Source organism: Letharia columbiana, assembly GCF_014066305.1.
Source record: "Letharia columbiana isolate WasteWater2 chromosome Unknown Sc0000032_s0, whole genome shotgun sequence".
Classification (NCBI taxonomy): domain Eukaryota; kingdom Fungi; phylum Ascomycota; class Lecanoromycetes; order Lecanorales; family Parmeliaceae; genus Letharia; species Letharia columbiana.
The window spans coordinates 102,401-121,019 of NW_023501075.1; the positions used below are offsets into that span (position 1 = coordinate 102,401).

At 49.0% G+C, this 18,619-nt stretch overlaps 6 protein-coding genes across 6 annotated transcripts; 2 read left to right on the plus strand and 4 right to left on the minus strand.

Moving 5' to 3' along the window:
- Positions 1-61: 61 nt before the first annotated feature.
- Positions 62-886, plus strand: HO173_008519 (uncharacterized protein; the record flags this gene model as incomplete). Its single annotated transcript, XM_037310419.1, has 1 exon — positions 62-886. One exon carries the CDS (start codon positions 62-64, stop codon positions 884-886), a length of 825 nt encoding a protein of 274 aa, XP_037162652.1.
- Positions 887-1,364: 478 nt separating this feature from the next.
- On the plus strand, positions 1,365-2,282 carry HO173_008520 (uncharacterized protein; the record flags this gene model as incomplete). The annotated part of the gene is made up of 1 exon (XM_037310420.1): positions 1,365-2,282. The coding sequence occupies one exon, from the start codon at positions 1,365-1,367 to the stop codon at positions 2,280-2,282; it is 918 nt and encodes a 305-aa protein (XP_037162653.1).
- A 206-nt stretch (positions 2,283-2,488) lies between these two features.
- HO173_008521 (uncharacterized protein) lies at positions 2,489-4,820 on the minus strand (the record flags this gene model as incomplete). The annotated part of the gene is made up of 3 exons (XM_037310421.1): positions 2,489-4,144; positions 4,197-4,422; positions 4,474-4,820. 3 exons carry the CDS (start codon positions 4,818-4,820, stop codon positions 2,489-2,491), a joined length of 2,229 nt encoding a protein of 742 aa, XP_037162654.1.
- A 4,104-nt stretch (positions 4,821-8,924) lies between these two features.
- Positions 8,925-9,140, minus strand: HO173_008522 (uncharacterized protein; the record flags this gene model as incomplete). Its single annotated transcript, XM_037310422.1, has 1 exon — positions 8,925-9,140. One exon carries the CDS (start codon positions 9,138-9,140, stop codon positions 8,925-8,927), a length of 216 nt encoding a protein of 71 aa, XP_037162655.1.
- Positions 9,141-9,811: 671 nt separating this feature from the next.
- Positions 9,812-10,791, minus strand: HO173_008523 (uncharacterized protein; the record flags this gene model as incomplete). Its single annotated transcript, XM_037310423.1, has 4 exons — positions 9,812-10,187; positions 10,253-10,363; positions 10,415-10,582; positions 10,643-10,791. 4 exons carry the CDS (start codon positions 10,789-10,791, stop codon positions 9,812-9,814), a joined length of 804 nt encoding a protein of 267 aa, XP_037162656.1.
- A 2,772-nt stretch (positions 10,792-13,563) lies between these two features.
- On the minus strand, positions 13,564-13,940 carry HO173_008524 (uncharacterized protein; the record flags this gene model as incomplete). Its single annotated transcript, XM_037310424.1, has 2 exons — positions 13,564-13,765; positions 13,828-13,940. The coding sequence occupies 2 exons, from the start codon at positions 13,938-13,940 to the stop codon at positions 13,564-13,566; spliced, it is 315 nt and encodes a 104-aa protein (XP_037162657.1).
- Between the last annotated feature and the right edge of the window lie 4,679 nt (positions 13,941-18,619).

Below are 18,619 nucleotides of genomic sequence, written 5' to 3' on the forward strand. Positions count from 1 at the left end.
ATCTACCGAAGTCTCCTCCGCTTTTGGGTCAAAGTTGACTGTTTCAGGACTTTCAACAAGCATGGAAGTCTCCAGCGCCTCGCATCCACAAGGCCACTTCCCCTTTATGTCCCTACCCTTGGAGCTCCGCCGGAAGGTCTACTACTTTGTAGTCACTAGGACACGTCCAATCAAGCTTAAGATCAATTACCACGGACTTGCTACCACCGATACCATAGGTCCAGGCCGGGTCAGAATGTACACCGCCCAGGACTTCCGAATGCTGGAAACCAACATTGAGTTCCGCAAAGAGTTGAGCAACGCACTGTACGCCAAGAGTACCTTCGATCTTTCTCTGTGGTGGCAGGAGACCGAGAAAGGAACTAGATTGTTCCAGATTGATCCTAGACGAATCAGGATCTGTCGACTCTTCATTCACAACCTGGCAAATACCATCTACACTCCCCACAGAGATGTGTGGGGTGGAGCTTTCCCGCTGTACTGGCACCATCATCTCCGAGCCTTTGTTGCTACCCTTGTCTTCAATGGGCATCAGATTGAATCCATGTTAGTCGAGTGTGAGGAACAAGATTCGAATTGGCTCCTGGAGTGCCTACGGCCAATGGCTATGCTAAGAAGCTTCGGCTTGGTACATTTCCGCTCTTGTCGTCGCGAGGTACATCCTTACTTCCGATTTCTCGAAGCCTATATGATGAGCGATCGCGATGTGCCTTTCAGAGATTGGCAAGGATTTCGGAAGCAAACTGAACCGTGGCGCCCGCATTTTCTTTCCGAGGAAGCAAGAAGGGGTCCGCCACCACGAAGCACAGACATGACGGACGAAGGCGTGACGAAATCGAAGGAAGAGATGGAGGCTACGGCGAGGACTCTGTATGCGATACTTTAGATAGAAGATGAGATGAGACCGCAGCAAGACTTGTAGTGTGGTCTTGCCGAAACGTAAATGCGTTTTCTCTGCAACTCTACTTGCCTAAAACTTAGATGATTTTGCGCATAATCATTCCCTAACCACGATCTGACTTGCTTCCCAGTCATTGATGTGACCCATTTACTGTATCACGGTCTGAGAAAGTCTGCCTTTTTGTGTATGATGATTGCCTCGCTGGATGTAGTCATCTAGAATTAGTCTGTATCACGTGCGTCGGGAGCCACCTAACGTAGCCATGCTTTTCGTGACTTCTCGTCGCCGGTAATGTCGAGCAAAACGGACAGTTGGTTTGGCCCGACGCCACGCAGAACTTCGCAGTCGCCCAGTTGATGCTTCCGTTTTGAGCATCTATATAAGCTCTAGTCCCTTCTGTCGATCTTGCTTTGCAGAAGAAGATTGACGTTGAAATTGGTCGGACAAAATCATCTCGGTCCTAATGTCAGAGGTAGTTATTTCAGAACAACCTGCAAATGTGGATAATCCCTCCGCTTTCGACCGTCAGGGTGTCTTCCGATTCATGTCACTGCCACCGGAGCTTCGGCGAAAGATTTACTATTTCGCAATTGTCGAACCCCATCCTCTACCGCTAATTGCGCGCTATGGCGTTTCAGACCACTACTCCGCATACTATGCTGTAGAAAAGGACTTGCGAATGCTAGAGACTTGCCGCGAGTTCCGTGCAGAGATGAAGAACTTGCCATACTCGGAAAATAGCTTCTCGTTCTCCATTCGACAGTCTGAGCTTGAGAAAGGAACTAAAATGTTCCCGGTAGACCTGACGCGAATTCAGAAATGTTATATCTCTGTCACAGAAATGAAGGGCTTGGGGGGAATCAGCGACGAGGACGACGAAGCCGTGCTCTACACCGGTGTTCAGGATATTCAGGACTTTGTGGCTACGCTGGTTTTCAAAGGCCACCAGATGAAGTACCTTTTGGTCGAGTGCGAGCCTCAAGATTGCCATTTTCTGGCGGTGAGCCTCAGTCCATTATCCATGCTGAGGAGGATCCGCTCGGTACGTTTTCGCTCCTGTCGAGCCGAAATGCATCATTACTTTCGTTTCCTGGAAGGTCTCATGATGGGTAGTTGGCCAGTACATTTCAGTGATTTAGTCGATTTCTGGGAGGACTACTCAATTGAGGACGACCTTTTGACACGCCCTGAAGAGTCGTGGCTTGTAGAAGGCCGTGATGTGGCGACGAAAGTGGTAGTCAAATCTGAAGCTCAGATGGAAGCTACAGCAAAGGATCTTTACTCAATTCTTGGCATAGAGCACGACTTCATACCCCAAGGCGAGTTGGATGAGACGTGTGCCTTCTGGCACGTTGGTAAAGAGAAGCTTTTGGTCACGTAAAGCGGTTGACCCGCATTTCTAGCTTTTGAAGTAAGCATTGACTGGCATTAATAGGCGCTAGCGTTCCGACCGCGTTAACCGCCACCCTTCCGGGCGGCTATGAGGTTATCCAACTTTGTTACGTCATTGTGGGCGTATCTATTGGCATATTGAGACAGTCAGACTTATGTAACACAAAACTCTTGCCTCTCCGCATTAAGAAAACATCAGTTGCTGCATCCCCAGTACACAAGAAATATATACAACAGTAATAGCTCTCCGGCAATGATTGTGATCTTCATCGACGGGTGCCTCCTCGATGCCCGGGAATCACTCCCTGAGTCCTTGGCCACACCCGAAGCGGCTGCATTAGCGTTCATCCCCGGGGACCTACTAGTGCTTGTCCCATCGTTGCCTAGGCGAATACCCGAGGCAGCTAAACTCGCGGAAGATGATGCGGAACCTACCTCCTTTGAGGTCCCAATAGCCACGTCCGCGGAAGCTGAGTCATCTGTGGGTGCAGTTCTGCTAAGAGAAACTACAATGGCATCAGAGTATGTGCTTGGCAGAACATTGGCAGACTGCTGATGTGAGAGGGAATGATCATCTGCAAGCGCAGTTTTGCTGGGGAGGCCTGCCATGGTACCGGAGTCTGCGGTCCAAAAGCCTTCGCCGAAATTGAAGGCCGGCTTTGCTATTACGTCATCGTCATTCTGATTGCCCCCAGATGGTGGGTACTCTAAATCTTCTGGTTGAGATGACGGGTCGTGTTCTGAACCATTTGGTGTGGAATACTGTCCATCATCAGACTTTGCAGTTGGTGAGAGAGCATCGTCGATGTTGGACGAATTTGTGGGCATGACATCGAAGGGGTCGAGCTCAAGGTCTGGGCCTTTGACCATTGAAACATCACCGTCGTTAGCTTCGGATTCTGCGGCTGGTGACTTGTTGGGGCGAGACATTGCGGAATCCTGTCCATGAGAATTCAACTGCTTCGATTGACCCATGAAAGAGTCCGGGATATTGGTATCAGGGTCTGCTACTTCTTCCCCCTGCGCGTTTGAGCTTGAAACGTCTATTCCAGTTGCGTCGAAGACAGTGGGGGTATAAGCATTTGGTTGATAATTCTCAGGATATTCGTTGCTCGAGTCAGCATCATTCGAAGAAGTGTCTGGAACGTTTTGCTGAGAGCGGTCTGGGCTTGAAGTGGCGGCCTTTGGGTCATCCGGATTTGAGACTTGGGGAGTAGAGCTTTGAGCCCCTTGGGGCTCATCATGACCATCTACTACTTGAGGGTTGATTTCTTGCGAGTCCGATGGTGGTGCTTTGGCCTGCTTTGGATCAAGATTTTCGGGCTTTGGTGAATCTGGCTTAGACGCATCGACGGGAGTAGTTTCGGGCTCAGGGGCGCTAGGTTTCATAACCTGCAGGTCTGCATTGTTCGAATTTGATTTGTGTATGTCGAAATCTTCGGAGTCTACGGCGTTAGGGTCTGTGATTTTCGGGTCTACTTGCTTTAGACCTGGACTTGAGGGATCTCCAACTTCAGAGCCACTCTCGCTCGTGCCTGGGTCTGATGGAGTAGATACTTTCTTATCATCTGGTGTAGAGGGATTTGGTGTCTTGCTTGGCTCATTCGCCCGAACGCCCGATGCCGGAGCAGCCACAGCAGTCACTGAGGCCGTGGGTTGGACTCGAGTAACCCGGGGAGTGAGAATTTCCGCGGGCTTCAAAGCTCTTGGTGGATCAACACCATTGAACAAGGCTGCTGGTATGATGCAACCGGATTTCGACCACTCAGGCAGAAGAGAGCTGAGACGGCGCGGTGGGGAGAGAACAGGCCGATAGGGTTCCCCAGGAGCAGGCTTGTACTCCACAGCGTACTAAAGCCTTGAGTTAGGATTTTTTTGGGCCTGTTGTGGTGTTGAAACTCACCATTACGCTTTGGGGCGGGCATGGGAGATCTGCAAAATTGAACGATCTGATTGCTGCTTTTGGTGGAACATCTGCTCGTACCCAAGCTGGGATTTGAATGGTGGAAAGCTCTCCCGGCGCAAATGCAACTATAGTGTATGGGATCAGCTCACCGTCAGTTGACAGTGCACCGCATGCATCGGCCGCATAAAGGTCGCTGAATCCGACGCAAATGGATGGAGAGGTACTAAGGAATTAGTCAATATATCTACCACGGTCCAGAAAGGATTTATCCTACCATCTGAAGTTACCTATGGTGGCTATAGCCTCAGAGCTGGAGATATTACTAGCGGCTGTAATGTTACTTTGCCAGTAACCTCGGGCCATGATTATGTTCGTCGGTCCGCTCAGAGGGTTGGGAGCACCAGCCAGAGCTTGTTGCGGAGGAAGTGTGATGCTGTTCACATCCTGACTACCGTTCTGTCCCCAAGGGTTCGTCTGGGCTTTCCAATAAGGAAAGCCTCTATCATCGGTGACCAGGAGCTCTGTCACTGGGTTGTTGAAGTTTGAGCCGATAGTCGAGACGCAATCGCCATTCGCTCCGGAAACAGGCCAGTAATAGACGTCCACATTGCCACCAAACATCGTGCACTGTCCACAACATCCTACATTATTTGTTGTAGTAGCGATAGTATTCCAATCAATCATGTGTGTACTCCAGCCGTCGAATATCCGACCAGACCAGGTCCAGCGAAGTTGATCTGCGTGTTGGGTATGATACTCATAGAAGCTTTGGACGCATTCAGGCTGTCTCAACCAGTCTAAAAACTCGGGCAGTACTGCTGGAGAGGGTAGCCAAGGAGCGCATTCAAACTCGCGTGACCAAATGCAATGCGCGCCGTAGACCACGTTGTATAGTGTCCCTGAGTTATTGAAAAATAAATCGAGGGCTTCTGTCCGGTTGCCAGTGCACTGATTGTCCCAGAGTAGACACTGGTCCAGAAACTACAAGCCGAAGTGTCAGCCGTATTTTCTTTGGTGTATAAGACCTTGATCTGAAAATGGGCAGCTTACGTTGTTGTATATGTCCAACGACGGCCAAGGAGCCTGTTCCAGTGATGAATTCGGGCTACTATTAAGGCTTTGTCCAGTAGCGTTTAAAGATGGGCTAGAGGCTCCCAACACGCCTAGGCCTGTTTCATTGGAGAAGGGGCTGGAATTATTCCATGAGCCTCGGTCAATGGGACTGAGCGCTTGAGCCACGGCGCCATTCCTCGTGACTGGCAACAGCACCACGCCGGTGGTGGGCGTATAAAGGGTACAGAGCAGTAGCAGCGAGTGCAACATTTCTCGTGCTGAACGACACAAAGGCGATTTGGGACTAACGAGAGCCTGCACTGTGCGGCTGGTGAATTGACCAACAGTTTTACAGCAGGTGTAGAATGCCGAGGGAGTTGTGATTTCTCACCCGGAAAAGGGCAAGAAGAGCATTTTCTTAGATGAGCTATAAGGCAAGCGGGGAGTAAGCCTGCAGTGGAGTTTTATTTGTGTAGAATGTACTGTTTCCAAATCTCATCATGCTTCCAAATCTCATCATGCTCGGTGCGGATCAGGAAATTCTAAACGAGCAAAGAAAGGCGAAATACAAGGTGCATCATATTCTCTTCAAGGCGAGAAGAATTACAAAGATGTGGAAAAGGGTGTGAGAGTAAGGCTGCGGATTGTTAGCCGACCTCATGGGGGTTTGATTCTCCTTTACGGCTCTAGGAATCCTTCAGGATCCTTGCTTACCGAAGGACGTGTTTCAGCAAGCGTCAGGCCCACTGAGTGAACATAGAATCACGGGTTGTCCGCATCGATCAGTAAGTATCAGTAGATACATCATGGAGGCACAGGCTCAACCGAGTCTATAGCCGAGGTCTTATATGTATCCGAAGTGGATGCAAGACGGAAGGAAGCGGGCTCGTGCTCCAAAGTCAGGGCACACACCGACAAAAGGCATCAGCTTCTAGGTTACCTACCAGCCAAAACGTAAGCTCCAAACGTCATTGCAACCATGACCGTTCTTCTGCTATCCATTTGGATCATCGCATTCCGCTATTCTAAGACAAAATCACCGTATTCAGGAGACTGCGACCGGAAATGAAAGTACAATTGCGCTGTCTTAGGACGCAGACACGTGTCATATCCTATGGCACAGTGCATGCGTAGGAATTCTTGTGATCTCGCCGTCAAATGCATGCGCAAGGTGAAACGATGCAGGGATGACTGATATCTCCGCCGCCTTACGTAAGCGTTTTCGAGCACAACCACACTCGAGTGCCGACCAATCACATAGTCTTCATTGTGAATCGCACGTGACCTTGAATGCGGCTGAGTATGGCTGTGTTATATTGAAGATCAAGGGTGACGAGGCTTTAATATAGGGATGTCGCTTAAAATATTCAAGGTTCTGATATTGGAGTTCATGAAAATTGCTCGCGCTTCCATTGGCGCGATTCTTCCATCGTGGGGCTCAGCTTCGCAAGGCTATGCAATGCAGTCAGCTTATATGGTACTAATGCATCCCTTGGCACTTAATCCGGAACGCTCTCTATCTGCAATATTCTGATGCGTGTACTCCTTTTACCCAGTCTGTGCCATCCTGTTATGATCATTGCCTGTGAACTCTCTGTAGCCTTCTGATCACGCGTAAATCAATCTAAGGCCCAGATATAAGGCGAGATGACGGCAGAACAAACGAACGGAAAAAAAAAAGCTTATCTCGTCGAGAACTTGATTAAGATGCATCGACTCTCCCTGGTCCACAAAGAGGACGGTGAGTATACAGAAACATGCCAGTCACGGACCCTATCCTCGACGAACGATTGCTCTCCTATTTGACCAGCTTCCGCTTTCGAAGACCCACGGAGGGTGCATCAACATTTGAGTGAAATGCAGCTGAAGCGACGATAACTTCGTGTGTAAGAAGTAGGTACTTCAAACCCCGCGCCACGCCTCTCCGGGTTCCTTCGTCTTCACTTGATATAGATATCGTCGTCTAAGCAAGGACTGTGCCGTTCCTCAAGGACGTCCGCGGAACAGTGGCACCAGAAGACATCTATTGTCGGGGCGTTCTCGGGCTACATCCTCGTGGATGGTCTTTGTACTGGCACAACTTCGTGACTTGAGCTAAATGGTTGAAAAATTGTAAGGCTTCTCTTCGAACAAACATAAGCTCTTATAGATAAGTCTAGGACTCATCTAGGGTTAAGAGAACTTACTTATTCGAGGCTTTTATCCCCCATCGTCTTTTAACTAGCGCTTACCTTTCACGAACAGAGATTAATTGATCTAGGGTTCGAACCATTGGAAAAACGCCCTGATGATCCTTGAAGCCCATGCCAGTTTGCCACGATGAGGGGTAGCATAACACAGTGCTGCAGCATTTCCAGCAATCTTCCTCTTCACCGGGAATCTTCTTTGCAAGGATTATCTGTGCTGACTGAAAATTATAGTCTTATTTTGGGTAGGTTCTACAGTTGCTCTTTTCGGTAGAGATCACGTGTTCTTTTTGGGTAGGTGCTATGATTGGCTTTTTAGGTGAAGCGCCAAGAATTTTCCCGCGCCTATGGCATAGACCTGGAGTGAAATGGTAGCTAGCTATGTACAGGTGTGGGTGGGATAAAGAGTCCGCAATGGCTCTGAAAGAGACGAAATCGAATGAAGAGCAATTGACAGGTGTAAAATAGGTGGATATGTAGCTCGTAGTGAACAGGTGTCTCCTACCCCTGACAGGATACCTGAAACAGCGGCTATATCGTGAAATCCACTAACCCTTTTTGGGTAGGTGGTACAATGTCCCTTTTGGGTAGGTGCTACAATGTCCCTTTTGGGTAGGTGCTACAATGTCCCTTTTGGGTAGGTGCTACAATGTCCCTTTTGGGTAGGCGCTACAATGTCCCTTTTGGGTAGGTGCTACAATGTCCCTTTTGGGTAGGTGTTACAATGTCCCTTTTGGGTAGGTGCTACAATGTCCCTTTTGGGTAGGTGCTACAATGTCCCTTTTGGGTAGGTGCTACAATGTCCCTTTTGGGTGGGTACAATAATGTCCTTTTTGGGTAGGTGCGATGATATCTTGCTTGGGTGACTGACACAGTTGCTCCTTTAGATCGAGATCTACTCACAGCGATCTTTGCAGTGATGAGTGATATTGAGTCGTCCGTACCTAGTAAAGACGCGACTTTGCTTTCAAACCTGTGACAGCTATGGCGGGGTGCTTTTAGATGAGTCTTTGTCTATTCTGGGAAAAGATGGCTCTCCCCTGACTCATTTTATGCTCGTGGCATCGCGCTCCGGCGACGAGAGAAAAGTCGCAGAAACAGTCAACCCTGGAACCTGTACTAAGGCCACCCCTAGGTAGAAGTTTAATGACTATTTAAGATACTCTGACGGCCCTTGGGCGCTTCCAGGCTTCAAGCGCTGGTCGAATTGCGCCGTTAGAGACGCTTCTGTTGCTCAAGCGTCCAACACGGTCACACGGACGCTTCCCAGACTGTACGTCTTCCAGTGTCATGGGCGTGCCATCATTCAGCACGATAAGCCATCTCTCTTCATACATCCGCGTTAGAGTCGTTTACTAGTCGTAGATCTTTGAATTATTAATGACATGCACTGTCAACGAAAGAGGCGAGGATAAATAGCAAATGTGAGATGGCGCAAAGACTGATGAGAGTAGTCGCGCGATGCGAGACGAAATGTTAACTTGTTCTATTTGATCTTGTGGCGGATGATGGGCGACGGGTTAGAGGACGAGACGGCGATCAGACGCTGTTCATCGGCATATGAGAAGCCGGATGTACCTGGGCCCGGACTCACGAACGGTCGCAAATCGAAATCTTTTTCCCAAAACGACACTCTTAAGCGGCCATCCTCATCTCCCTCTTCAGCTGACTCTATCCGACTCACCATGGAGCTCATCTCCATTTTTGCCTCAGCTATCTTTCTCGGCATCACGCTCCCCGTGCCCGTATGCAAGGCAAACGAAGATCGCACTACCCAGAATTTCGCCGCCCATTGCTAAATAGGGTCGTATTATAATCTCGGTAGCCATGAGAATAACGCCGATGCGGTAGTAGCTAATAGTCTTGAGGACACGACTCCTGTATCTCGTGAATGAACACCGACATATTACAGTGGCCAGCAGAATGCTAAAGCCGCTGCGGTAGCAGCCATTAGTCCTGAAAACACCACACCGGCATTGAGCAGTACTTCTGAAGATACGGCGGTCACGGCAGGGGACATGTGGTCTGACAAAGGCTTTGGAGGACCTCACATTAGCGGAGAACGAATGTGTGGACGGCATGGTAGCGTCCTTTGGTTTGGAGTTGTCATTGCGAGACTGTGCAGTTTCGAAGCGCACAAGATGCTATGGTAGCTAAACGTCGCATTTGGAAAGTAGTCGAAAAGTCATCTATCAATAGGCTCTAAGATCGGTCTTGGAGATCCAGACTTTTTGGAGCAGCTGAAACTTTTGTCAAATAGATCTGTAGTATTTGGTGGACCTGTCCCCCCACAAATATGTTCTAAGAACTTCCTTGGTTGGAGCAGAAGCCCCTTTGAAAGCGGCGAGTATAGCCTCGACTCGAGATATTCTCCTAGCCTCGCTTGCGAGATGGAGAGCGTGACTTGCTCGGCCTGCCAAGTCCAGGTGTAAAGTAGTCGGCTGGGGAACGCGGAGTCTCCCATCGCAGTGTAGAGTATGAAGTTCCTTGGAAGGCCGCATATTCGGAGATTGGTCTTGCGGCAAGGTTATTGGCGGCTTGACAGATGAGAATTTCGTCACCATTTTGAGGGTCGATATCATTCTCTCGGGTGCTTGGGGGGTTCGTGACATTTGACGACAACAGTTGATGCTTTGGCGGTAGTGGTTGGCCATTGATATCGAATCCGTCCGCAAATTTCTGATAGAGGTGAGACTGACCCGTAATTGGTGAGGACGAGGCATCGAAAGGTGTCCCGAAGTCATGGCCACTGAGATGGAAACTTGTGAGATACTGTTCCAGGGTGTTATGATACACGAGAAATGGAGTACTGACGGAAAGAGTGTGTTGAGATCTTCAAGTTCCACGCCTTGGGCCAAGCGCTGTTCAAGGCCACGACCCTCTCCTGCAGAAACTCGCCCATCGAGTCCTTGTAGCTGGACCTGCCTAAAAAATCTTAGTCGCGCCTGATAGCAATCGTAGGTATTGAAGACATACGCCTGTACTCCACCAACTTGTGCCGGGCGGGTCCCTAAGAAATCATGTCTAGCAGAGTCTTTCAAGAACAATGTTATTGGTATAGAAGCATCATTTTGCGAGTTCTGAGGCACCTTGACTGGACACTCTCCTGCCCACTGGGCATGCTGAGCTTTCCATGGACCGATCCTTTATCATAAGCCAGAATGTCAGCTGAATCTTCTTTTGGCCACTGAGTTGTAGACTCACGTGGCTCTGAGATGTTGACCTGTAGATGCCCTAAGCTCACTTGATAATCTGTCGAAGAATTTCCTCACTTGGCCGACTATGTGCTCCAGTGTCTGGGGAGAGCACGACATCTCCGGTAGCTCTACCATGACCACGAATCGAGAGTTCATCTTTCTGGGACTTGATGTTGTAACTTCTCCTCGTTGGATCCTGGTGAATGAAATGTAGGCACTGAAGGCTGCCAAATACAAATTGCAAGATCCAGCTCTTATAACAAAGGCCCTCTCGTCTGCAGAGAAGATGACAAACTCACATTTCAGGGAAGACGCGACACTGTGCTGGCTTTGACAATGATCAAAGAGTCTCGTCGAAGCCCACAGTGCGGTCCTGCGATGTTGGGCGAATTTAAAATTTAGTAACCCAGATTGGGAAACATGTGCATTAGCGAGCTTGGAAAGACCTCTGTGCCCAAGAGCATCCAATCTGATGCTCTTGTCGGCGGCCAGTAGTTGACATCTTCCATGCTCAAAACGTGGGTACGGGGAAGGAGAATTCGATTTCGGCGTTTCTGCTACATCAATGCTCAGGCCCCACTAAGACGGGGCTGTGGGCAGCATACCGCACAGACCTCAGCCTCGGATTTCATTTCCGGAGCAAGCTTGCCATGATCCTAGGCAACAAGGCGCCAAATGCGACTAATGTCTGTGAATCTGTTGTCGGGCAAATTACATATTCATACCCCAAACTATACCCCATCTTACATTTCCTTAACCCCAGGGGGTAAGAAGTTGCTGTTAATAGGGGTATGATTTTGTAAGAATCCCATAGTGGCCTAAAATTGCTATCTAAGGGCGTACTTTCGAAGTTTAACTAGATGCGAGTTAAGGACCCCTTATTAACGTCAGCGTAATCTCGACTCTAAAATCGTGATGTTTTTCTCGTTGTGGGCGTCAGCGTTGAATAGGAGCGGGGTTTTAGGGTAGGGTTTCGGGGCGGGCTGGGGTAAGGCAGCCTGTACGAGTAACCCGCCTTAAGCCGGTAACTCGTCGATTTAATCTCTCAGTCTGCATGCACTCTACCCTACTATATAATAGGGTTCTTATATAGAGGCATCGGGACAGCTACACCTATAGATTGATGACATTTTACATTTTCATGACCTAAGGAATGATAACTCGCCACAGTGGGACTGGGTCACATAATATGCCTCTGTTCAGGGCCTTATCGATACCCTTGCAAGGGGTTCCAAAGCTGTTTCTGACAAGCTTGATATTGCAGAAGAGAGTCCAAAATGACAGCATACAGGCATCAGTCCATGATGCTAGAGCTAAGGGTTAGAAACAGCACTTTCGAAGGCTTGTCGCTGACTGCCATGTCATATTGCTCTAGTGCTAAGTCCTGTGGTGTGCCGATAGTGGGAATTACCAGGTTGGTATCTTACGTAGAAGCGGCAGGACAATGTCATACCCGCTTCCCCGACTCGAAAAAGCCACCGAGCGGCACGAAGACGCCGCCTCGGCTGCCCTCAGAAGGCAGAGGAATGGCATGATTTTGGATCAGAATTTGCCGCTTCAACTGAAGTTCAACTGGAGTTCCACTTTTATTCGATACGAGAGGCCCGGAGTCCAGGCAGCCAACTGCAGCAAGTGTTTCCAACTGACCGAAGTTAGTCAGGGATAAATGAAGATGCTGAAAGGGCGCAAACCTCGAAGCCCACGCGCTACACCGCGCACCAACATTCGACGGTACAATATTCAGCCAATGATGGGTTATACACACAATTCAGGACACTAGGTCGCAACGTTGATTGGAAATTGACCATGCAGCTGTTGGGGCTGGGCCTCAACACCCATTCTTACCAGGGGATGGCCCCCAAACAGGGGAAACAGGTATCGTTGTCAAGGCACCCCTGCTGTATCTTCTGAGAAACACTTACTGTCTAAAGACACGATCCCATAAGGATGCACCATGAAAACAGGGTCTTGATTGGACGTCATTATAATGTTATCTCATGAAAATGCCGATCTTGTAAGGTCGCACCGTGCCTATATATACAAGGTCTTGATTGGCTGAAGCCCTCAGATGTTTAATGCGCCTCGAAGTAATCTCAAAGCCTCCATCTACACGGTGGTAATCCTTAGTGCGGATGTAGAGTCTGGATTCAACCTCAGCAGATGGACTGACAGGCGGGGCTGCGTGGTGGTCAGGATCCAGTCTTCGTTATGTTCCTGGGAGCTTGTAACGTCAAGGCATAAGTCTAGGAGTATCCATTACTTCATGTAGTGTTTGGATAGGCAACGTGGTTACGAATGATCAAGAAGCATTTGCTCAAGGAATATGTTGAAGTCGTGTGGGAATAGCCGGCTCCTCTTCGGAACAAAGGAACGCAATCAGACTTTGGCCACACTTGAGTCGATATTAACCCTAGTCCAAATGAGGCGCTAGGGTGTGCGACTTCGGCGTCAATATCGTATGCATGGGCCGTCGAACATTGATATGTGTTGCCTCTCCTAGTATGCTTGTAAGTATCGAGACGATGGAAGATTATATGGAATGTCTGGGAAGAAAGGCAACATATTGATCAAAGAATATTCAACGCCCGCGTAGCTCTCCCACATCCTGCTCGGGCTTTCCCACCTAGAGATCTGCCAGCAAAGGAAAAATCATCGTGCCAGGACATGACGTGAAGCAGCAAAACTGCTTGGCGGCTATCGTGACTTTCGAATCGAATGTAGTCTTGTTACTTCCAACCCCTCGCAAGATCGTCCCATTCTCGGCTACCCTCCGATCAACTTCTTTTCGGGCAGGTCTCTTTGTCGACAGCCTCACAGAATCCGTAGAGATGTCTGATATTCTTCGTGTTAGACACAGCTGCCCAGATAATTGAAGGGATGTCCACGTGCGTTTGGCAATTGATGAGAGTGTTCCACTCACATTTGGGTTCAAGAAGACTCCAATGTGTCCTCCAGCGTCTCGGTGGCATTGCAGGTCTTTGCTTCGGTGTTTTCAGGTTCTTTGTATCTGTCCTTCTGTTGGTGGATCTTGCAATACAGCGGTCCGGATTCATCCAGGTACCGCTCCATAGGTGGAGAAAGACGACAGTCCTTCCAAAGGCACTTGTTGGGCGAGGCCTGAGTCGCGTTTCTGTCATGTCTCGTCAGCCATCCTCCCATCTCACAGTATACATCAAATTGCAGCCTCCATACCCGGATCTCTGCCCTTCGATGGCATGTTCGAACTCTTTAGCACCAACGTGACCGTCCTGAGGTTGGCTTCGAGACTCGTGTTTGATTCTGTGTTTCTTTTCTGAGGCAGACATGATGTGTCTAGAGGTTGCTGAAGTTGTGCGTAGTCGTTGGGCGTTTAGGAGTGAGGAGAAGATATCCTGAGCAGGCGCAGCGGTGGGTCATATCACCCTAGCTCAGAGGTTTTTTGGCTTGGCTGGGTTTTTGTATGGGCCTATTCTGGAAAGGGACTCATGATAGGACAGTATTGAGCCTCATGGCCGCTTCATCAGCGCCATCATACCGCTCCGCATATGCAGTTCGATGCGTTTTATGATAAAGTAGGGTGTGAATCCCTGCTGTTTTCATGTGCCTGGAAGTGAGGCAGACTTGCAGTGACTGAGGGTTCCGTTGGAGTCTTTAGATGGCGATTCTTGGACAACTTGAATGTTATTGGTCCTAATATCGGCATTAGGCCATGTCCACCCTCTTCCCGTGCCAAGCAGCAACCAATGTCGTACCTTGTCCATGTCAGGATCCGTTACAAGGATTGGTGAAGATTGGACTAACCGGGCATTCAATTAGACGTTTGACGGGCGCTTTGCATCGCCAGATATGCTCGTCTTGATTTTGAGCATGCTCTAACCAAATGGCCTTACTGAGCGTGATTTGTGAATCAGTAGCGTGGTATCAATTGAAGATGCTTGGTATGGATTGTTCATGCTTGAATCATGGGTGCTTGTGGGGATTTGCGTAAGGTTGGCGGGACTGTCAGCTGATCTCTGGAAACCAATAAAAAGGCTAATCACGCATACCGAGTGGGTATGCAATGGATCTTAGGGGTCGATGCATCGTGTGAATCATATGTATCCTTCCTCGGGAGATAATAAGCAAAGAGTGGAGTGGAATAAGTTATTGTCAGCCTGGGGAGGCTTCTGCAGCCCGCGACGGGAAACGAAATTGCAGGTTGACTAACATGTGCAATACAGTAAGGCACTCGAATCATGTCAACTTCAAATGAGGCCGCTCAGTACCCCTGTCGCAGCTGTCGCCTTCAAAAGGAGTGTATAGGTCAACAAATCTTCGGGTCAAAGCGAACGAAGATCCTCCAGTTCCACCTAATGAGTTAGTTCCACAAGGAAACAGACGTAGACGTCAATGTTACCCCGACTGAAAATGTTAGCTATTATTCAGGGCGTCATACGGAAGACGGTCACTGCACAAGTCCGTCTCCTCGGCGTGTCTCGCCGAAGATGGCTCGACTTCTCCTTTCCCCATGCCAGACAGTACCTTGCATTCACTTCATCACTTTTCAACTAGCTCAGTGATCTCCATGCTTGCGCACGAATGATCGACCAACGGCTTTTACGAAACCTGTCACACTCGGTGTATTGGGAAGTTCCGGGCTTCCTTCAATGCAAATTGGCAAAAGTAAAACAGTCCGACTTGAAAGCTTTCAAAGCCCTGATTGGGGGAGCATTGGACCTCGTGCCTGCTACGTTCCGAAGAATTAGGAGGTGCCTATCTGTTCGGTCCCCACGCTAGAAAACGGAAAATTGTGTTGAGCGCTGTCTGAGGACTTCCCTTGTACCTAACCTTAGCCACCGAGAGAGACATAAAGAGGTAAGTATATGTGCTTACAAGCATTGCTAGTCTCTAAAATCCCTCATTCTTCTGTATATTGTTGTCAAGTATTTGGTTCTTGACCGCACTGCTCGCCTTAGCTTGCAAGCTTCTAGGTTCGATCAGAGGACTCAAGTTCCATGATGCATGTCAGTTTCCAATTAAAGCCATGTGTGTTGGATAATCGTTCAATTGGGCTCCTGAGAATGCTCTAATTTCCACCTAGCAGTGCGGCCGAGACACGGAAGAGGATCCATGCAACTGCCGCTCTGTAATTTATCATTTCTTAGGGGTTAAAATGCGCTGACTGCAGGAAGAAGATTTGTCGGGACAATTTCTGGGGTTTAATACAGATTTTATGTCCCTTTCTGTACGTTGACACGGGTCGTATCTCTACCCCACGGGCCCCCCTCACCGCTAGATAGCAAAACGGCCCTTCAAATGTTCAAAGGTTGCACAAGTCTACTGTTGATTGGTTAAAGACCTCTGGATGTTAATCCTGATAGGCACGTGTTACGGAGTCTGCGTTGGTGTCGCTCTGGTTCTAAAGTACTGACCCTATCAAATATGTACGTTGGCAGGCAGGGAAATTGGTGGCCTGCTCAGCTTCCGATTCCTTTGGCCTGCAGAAAATGCGCATGGCTTTGCATCCGCCCAAAAACCCAAGAGCTCGGAGGTTCCGAATTGTTCGTTGCGTGTTCTTCACAGTTCAGTGCTATGACAGACCAATTCACTTCCCATGGCACGGGGCTCTCTCATTGTTACTTAGACTACAAACGCAATCTTAGCCAGGAGTGATCATCGATGCTACCGCCATGGGGCCATTAGGCCCCTTCATACACCTACATGCATAATTATGCCGTCGAATTTCCTAACCCATGCGACGATCCATCTCGAGCAGCAATGGCAGAAACCACTGTTAATCTCATGAAACTGTGGCTTCGCAAGTTCATCGCAGCCTTCTCGCGGTCGTCTCGTGGTCAGGGCAGCAAACCGAGAAAGCCCGAGCAGTCCTTTACTCAGAGAGGTCTAAGGCTTATCTCAGCAGAGAATGCGCTGTATTCAGACTGATATGATTGAACTCGAGGCTTGCAACATCTTGAAGACAATTCTTACAATGGCACCTTGTCGAAAAGCGCTACATATCCGAATTCAAGAAAGAATGGATCAACCGACGAGAGCCATGTTCCTTTCCGGCTACAACTACAACCTCAAGACCGAGTAAGCTCAGCGTCTACTGATTCGTTTGCTGTCGGCGCATTAAAGCTTTGCTACAGAGAGAATAGATGTAAAAGACAGCCTGGAAGGCGAGCCACATCAAAAATACCGGGGTCTGCCTATACCTGCGGAGATTGCCAACATGCTTGTTTGGATTGAGTGAGATCAGGATATAGCAAGTTGAAGAAACACGAAATCGAATGAGAGCCATCGATACGACAGGTTTCTCACTCCTCGCTAGAAAGACTGAGCTTTTTGGCTTGGATGTCTCGCTGGTGCAAGCAGAGGAGCATCATAGCCTCATCAGAACATCAGTCGCTGGAACGGACAATTTTCGGAGCCTCAGGGTTAGTGATTTCTTGGGTCCCTCACTAAAGCATGTCTAGGATCGAAAACAGTGACGCTCTCGAGTCCCACACCTCTCTGCCAAGCACACACAGATCTCCGTACCCATCCGACACTACCAAATATTCTTGGGTCACGCTTCTCTCATCCATTACAAGAATCGCACCCTGGCCGCAACGGTACTCTATCACCTCTGCGGCTGTACTTTCTCCCCTGTGGCCCCAATCTGATCAGACCCGCAACACCCTACAAGACTACATATCCGGCCTAAATGCATAACACGAGGGCTATCAAACAGCAAAACCTGCTCCTACCACCACCCTACCTCTCACGAACTCAGTTCATGGAAACGATCACGACCATTTGTCCTACATGAGGCACATGGAGTTGTCCCACATACGTCTCGAGAGCTGGCTTCGAGAAGCCTCTGCTTCGATCTTGCAAGATCATACACACCACGGTCAAACTACATATCGAAAGGCTATGCTAGGGTTTTGCAGCGGGGCAATCTCTGGGACTTCAAGTACCGTCACGGATTGCAAACCAATGGGATGGCTCTCAGTACGACTCGGCGTCACGGTACGGTGCAAATGGTTTATGAGCGGTACGAAGAGTGCATACGCTGGGTTGTGTAAGGGCAATGAAAATTCATTACTCCACTCAGCTCGCTTCGAGCGGAATTGCAGGGGCTACTGCGACGGAGGTCCTAGAATGTTCTCTCTATGGCTTTCTGAAGCTAGGTATTTAGTCGAAGGCCATCTTGTTCCAGAACAAGCATCCTAAAATATCTCGTAGTATTTCTCACCCAAAATATCTCTTGTGCACTGAATACTAGCATATTTTGTTTGCACTGTTCAACGACAGCCGGTAAAGGGTTTTCAGAAAAATTCCATGTTAATGATTCTGTTGTTTTCCACCCACAACATTTAGCTCGGCCAGGACGTACGTTGAGCGGTATGTGCAAAGGCCGATCGCCACGGAGGGGGGTAAAAAGGTGGAGATGGACATGGAGTCCCAACCGGCGGCTGCGGAGACTCATAGGCAATCGAAAAGGGCGTTGGAATGATGGAACTTCGCGAATTCCATATTGATCCGTACTTCCTGCGATAATATGAGGTTGAAAGGGCGAATATCCATAACGGCTTCACTAGGAGACGTAGAGCCGCGGGTGTGATAGGTGCGGGAGCGCAGGTTTTTCGGACCACTGAAATCCTTGCAAGGTCACATTTGCTTATCCTCGGGATGTTCAGAAGGTACCCCCTTCTGCCTTTCTTTTGGAATAATCCTTAACAGAGAGAGGTATGCGGACGAGGGGCTTGCGACCGTACGAGGCGGTCCCGGAAGGGGAGTGGAGGTTCGAGGAAAGGGCGGGAAAACAAGTGGGCGATACTGTCGCACACAATAGTCAGCAATATGATTCATTGAGAAAGGCATCATCCAAAGGACGTTTGCTCGTGTGCACAACCCTGAAAATCCGCTTGCTCTTGTTGTCGCCATCATCCTTCTGGCTATACAAAATCATAGTCTCGGTGTTGGTATCCCCAATCAGGTTGGCCTTTTCTTTGGCTTTGGTGTAGAGGTGGGAGTC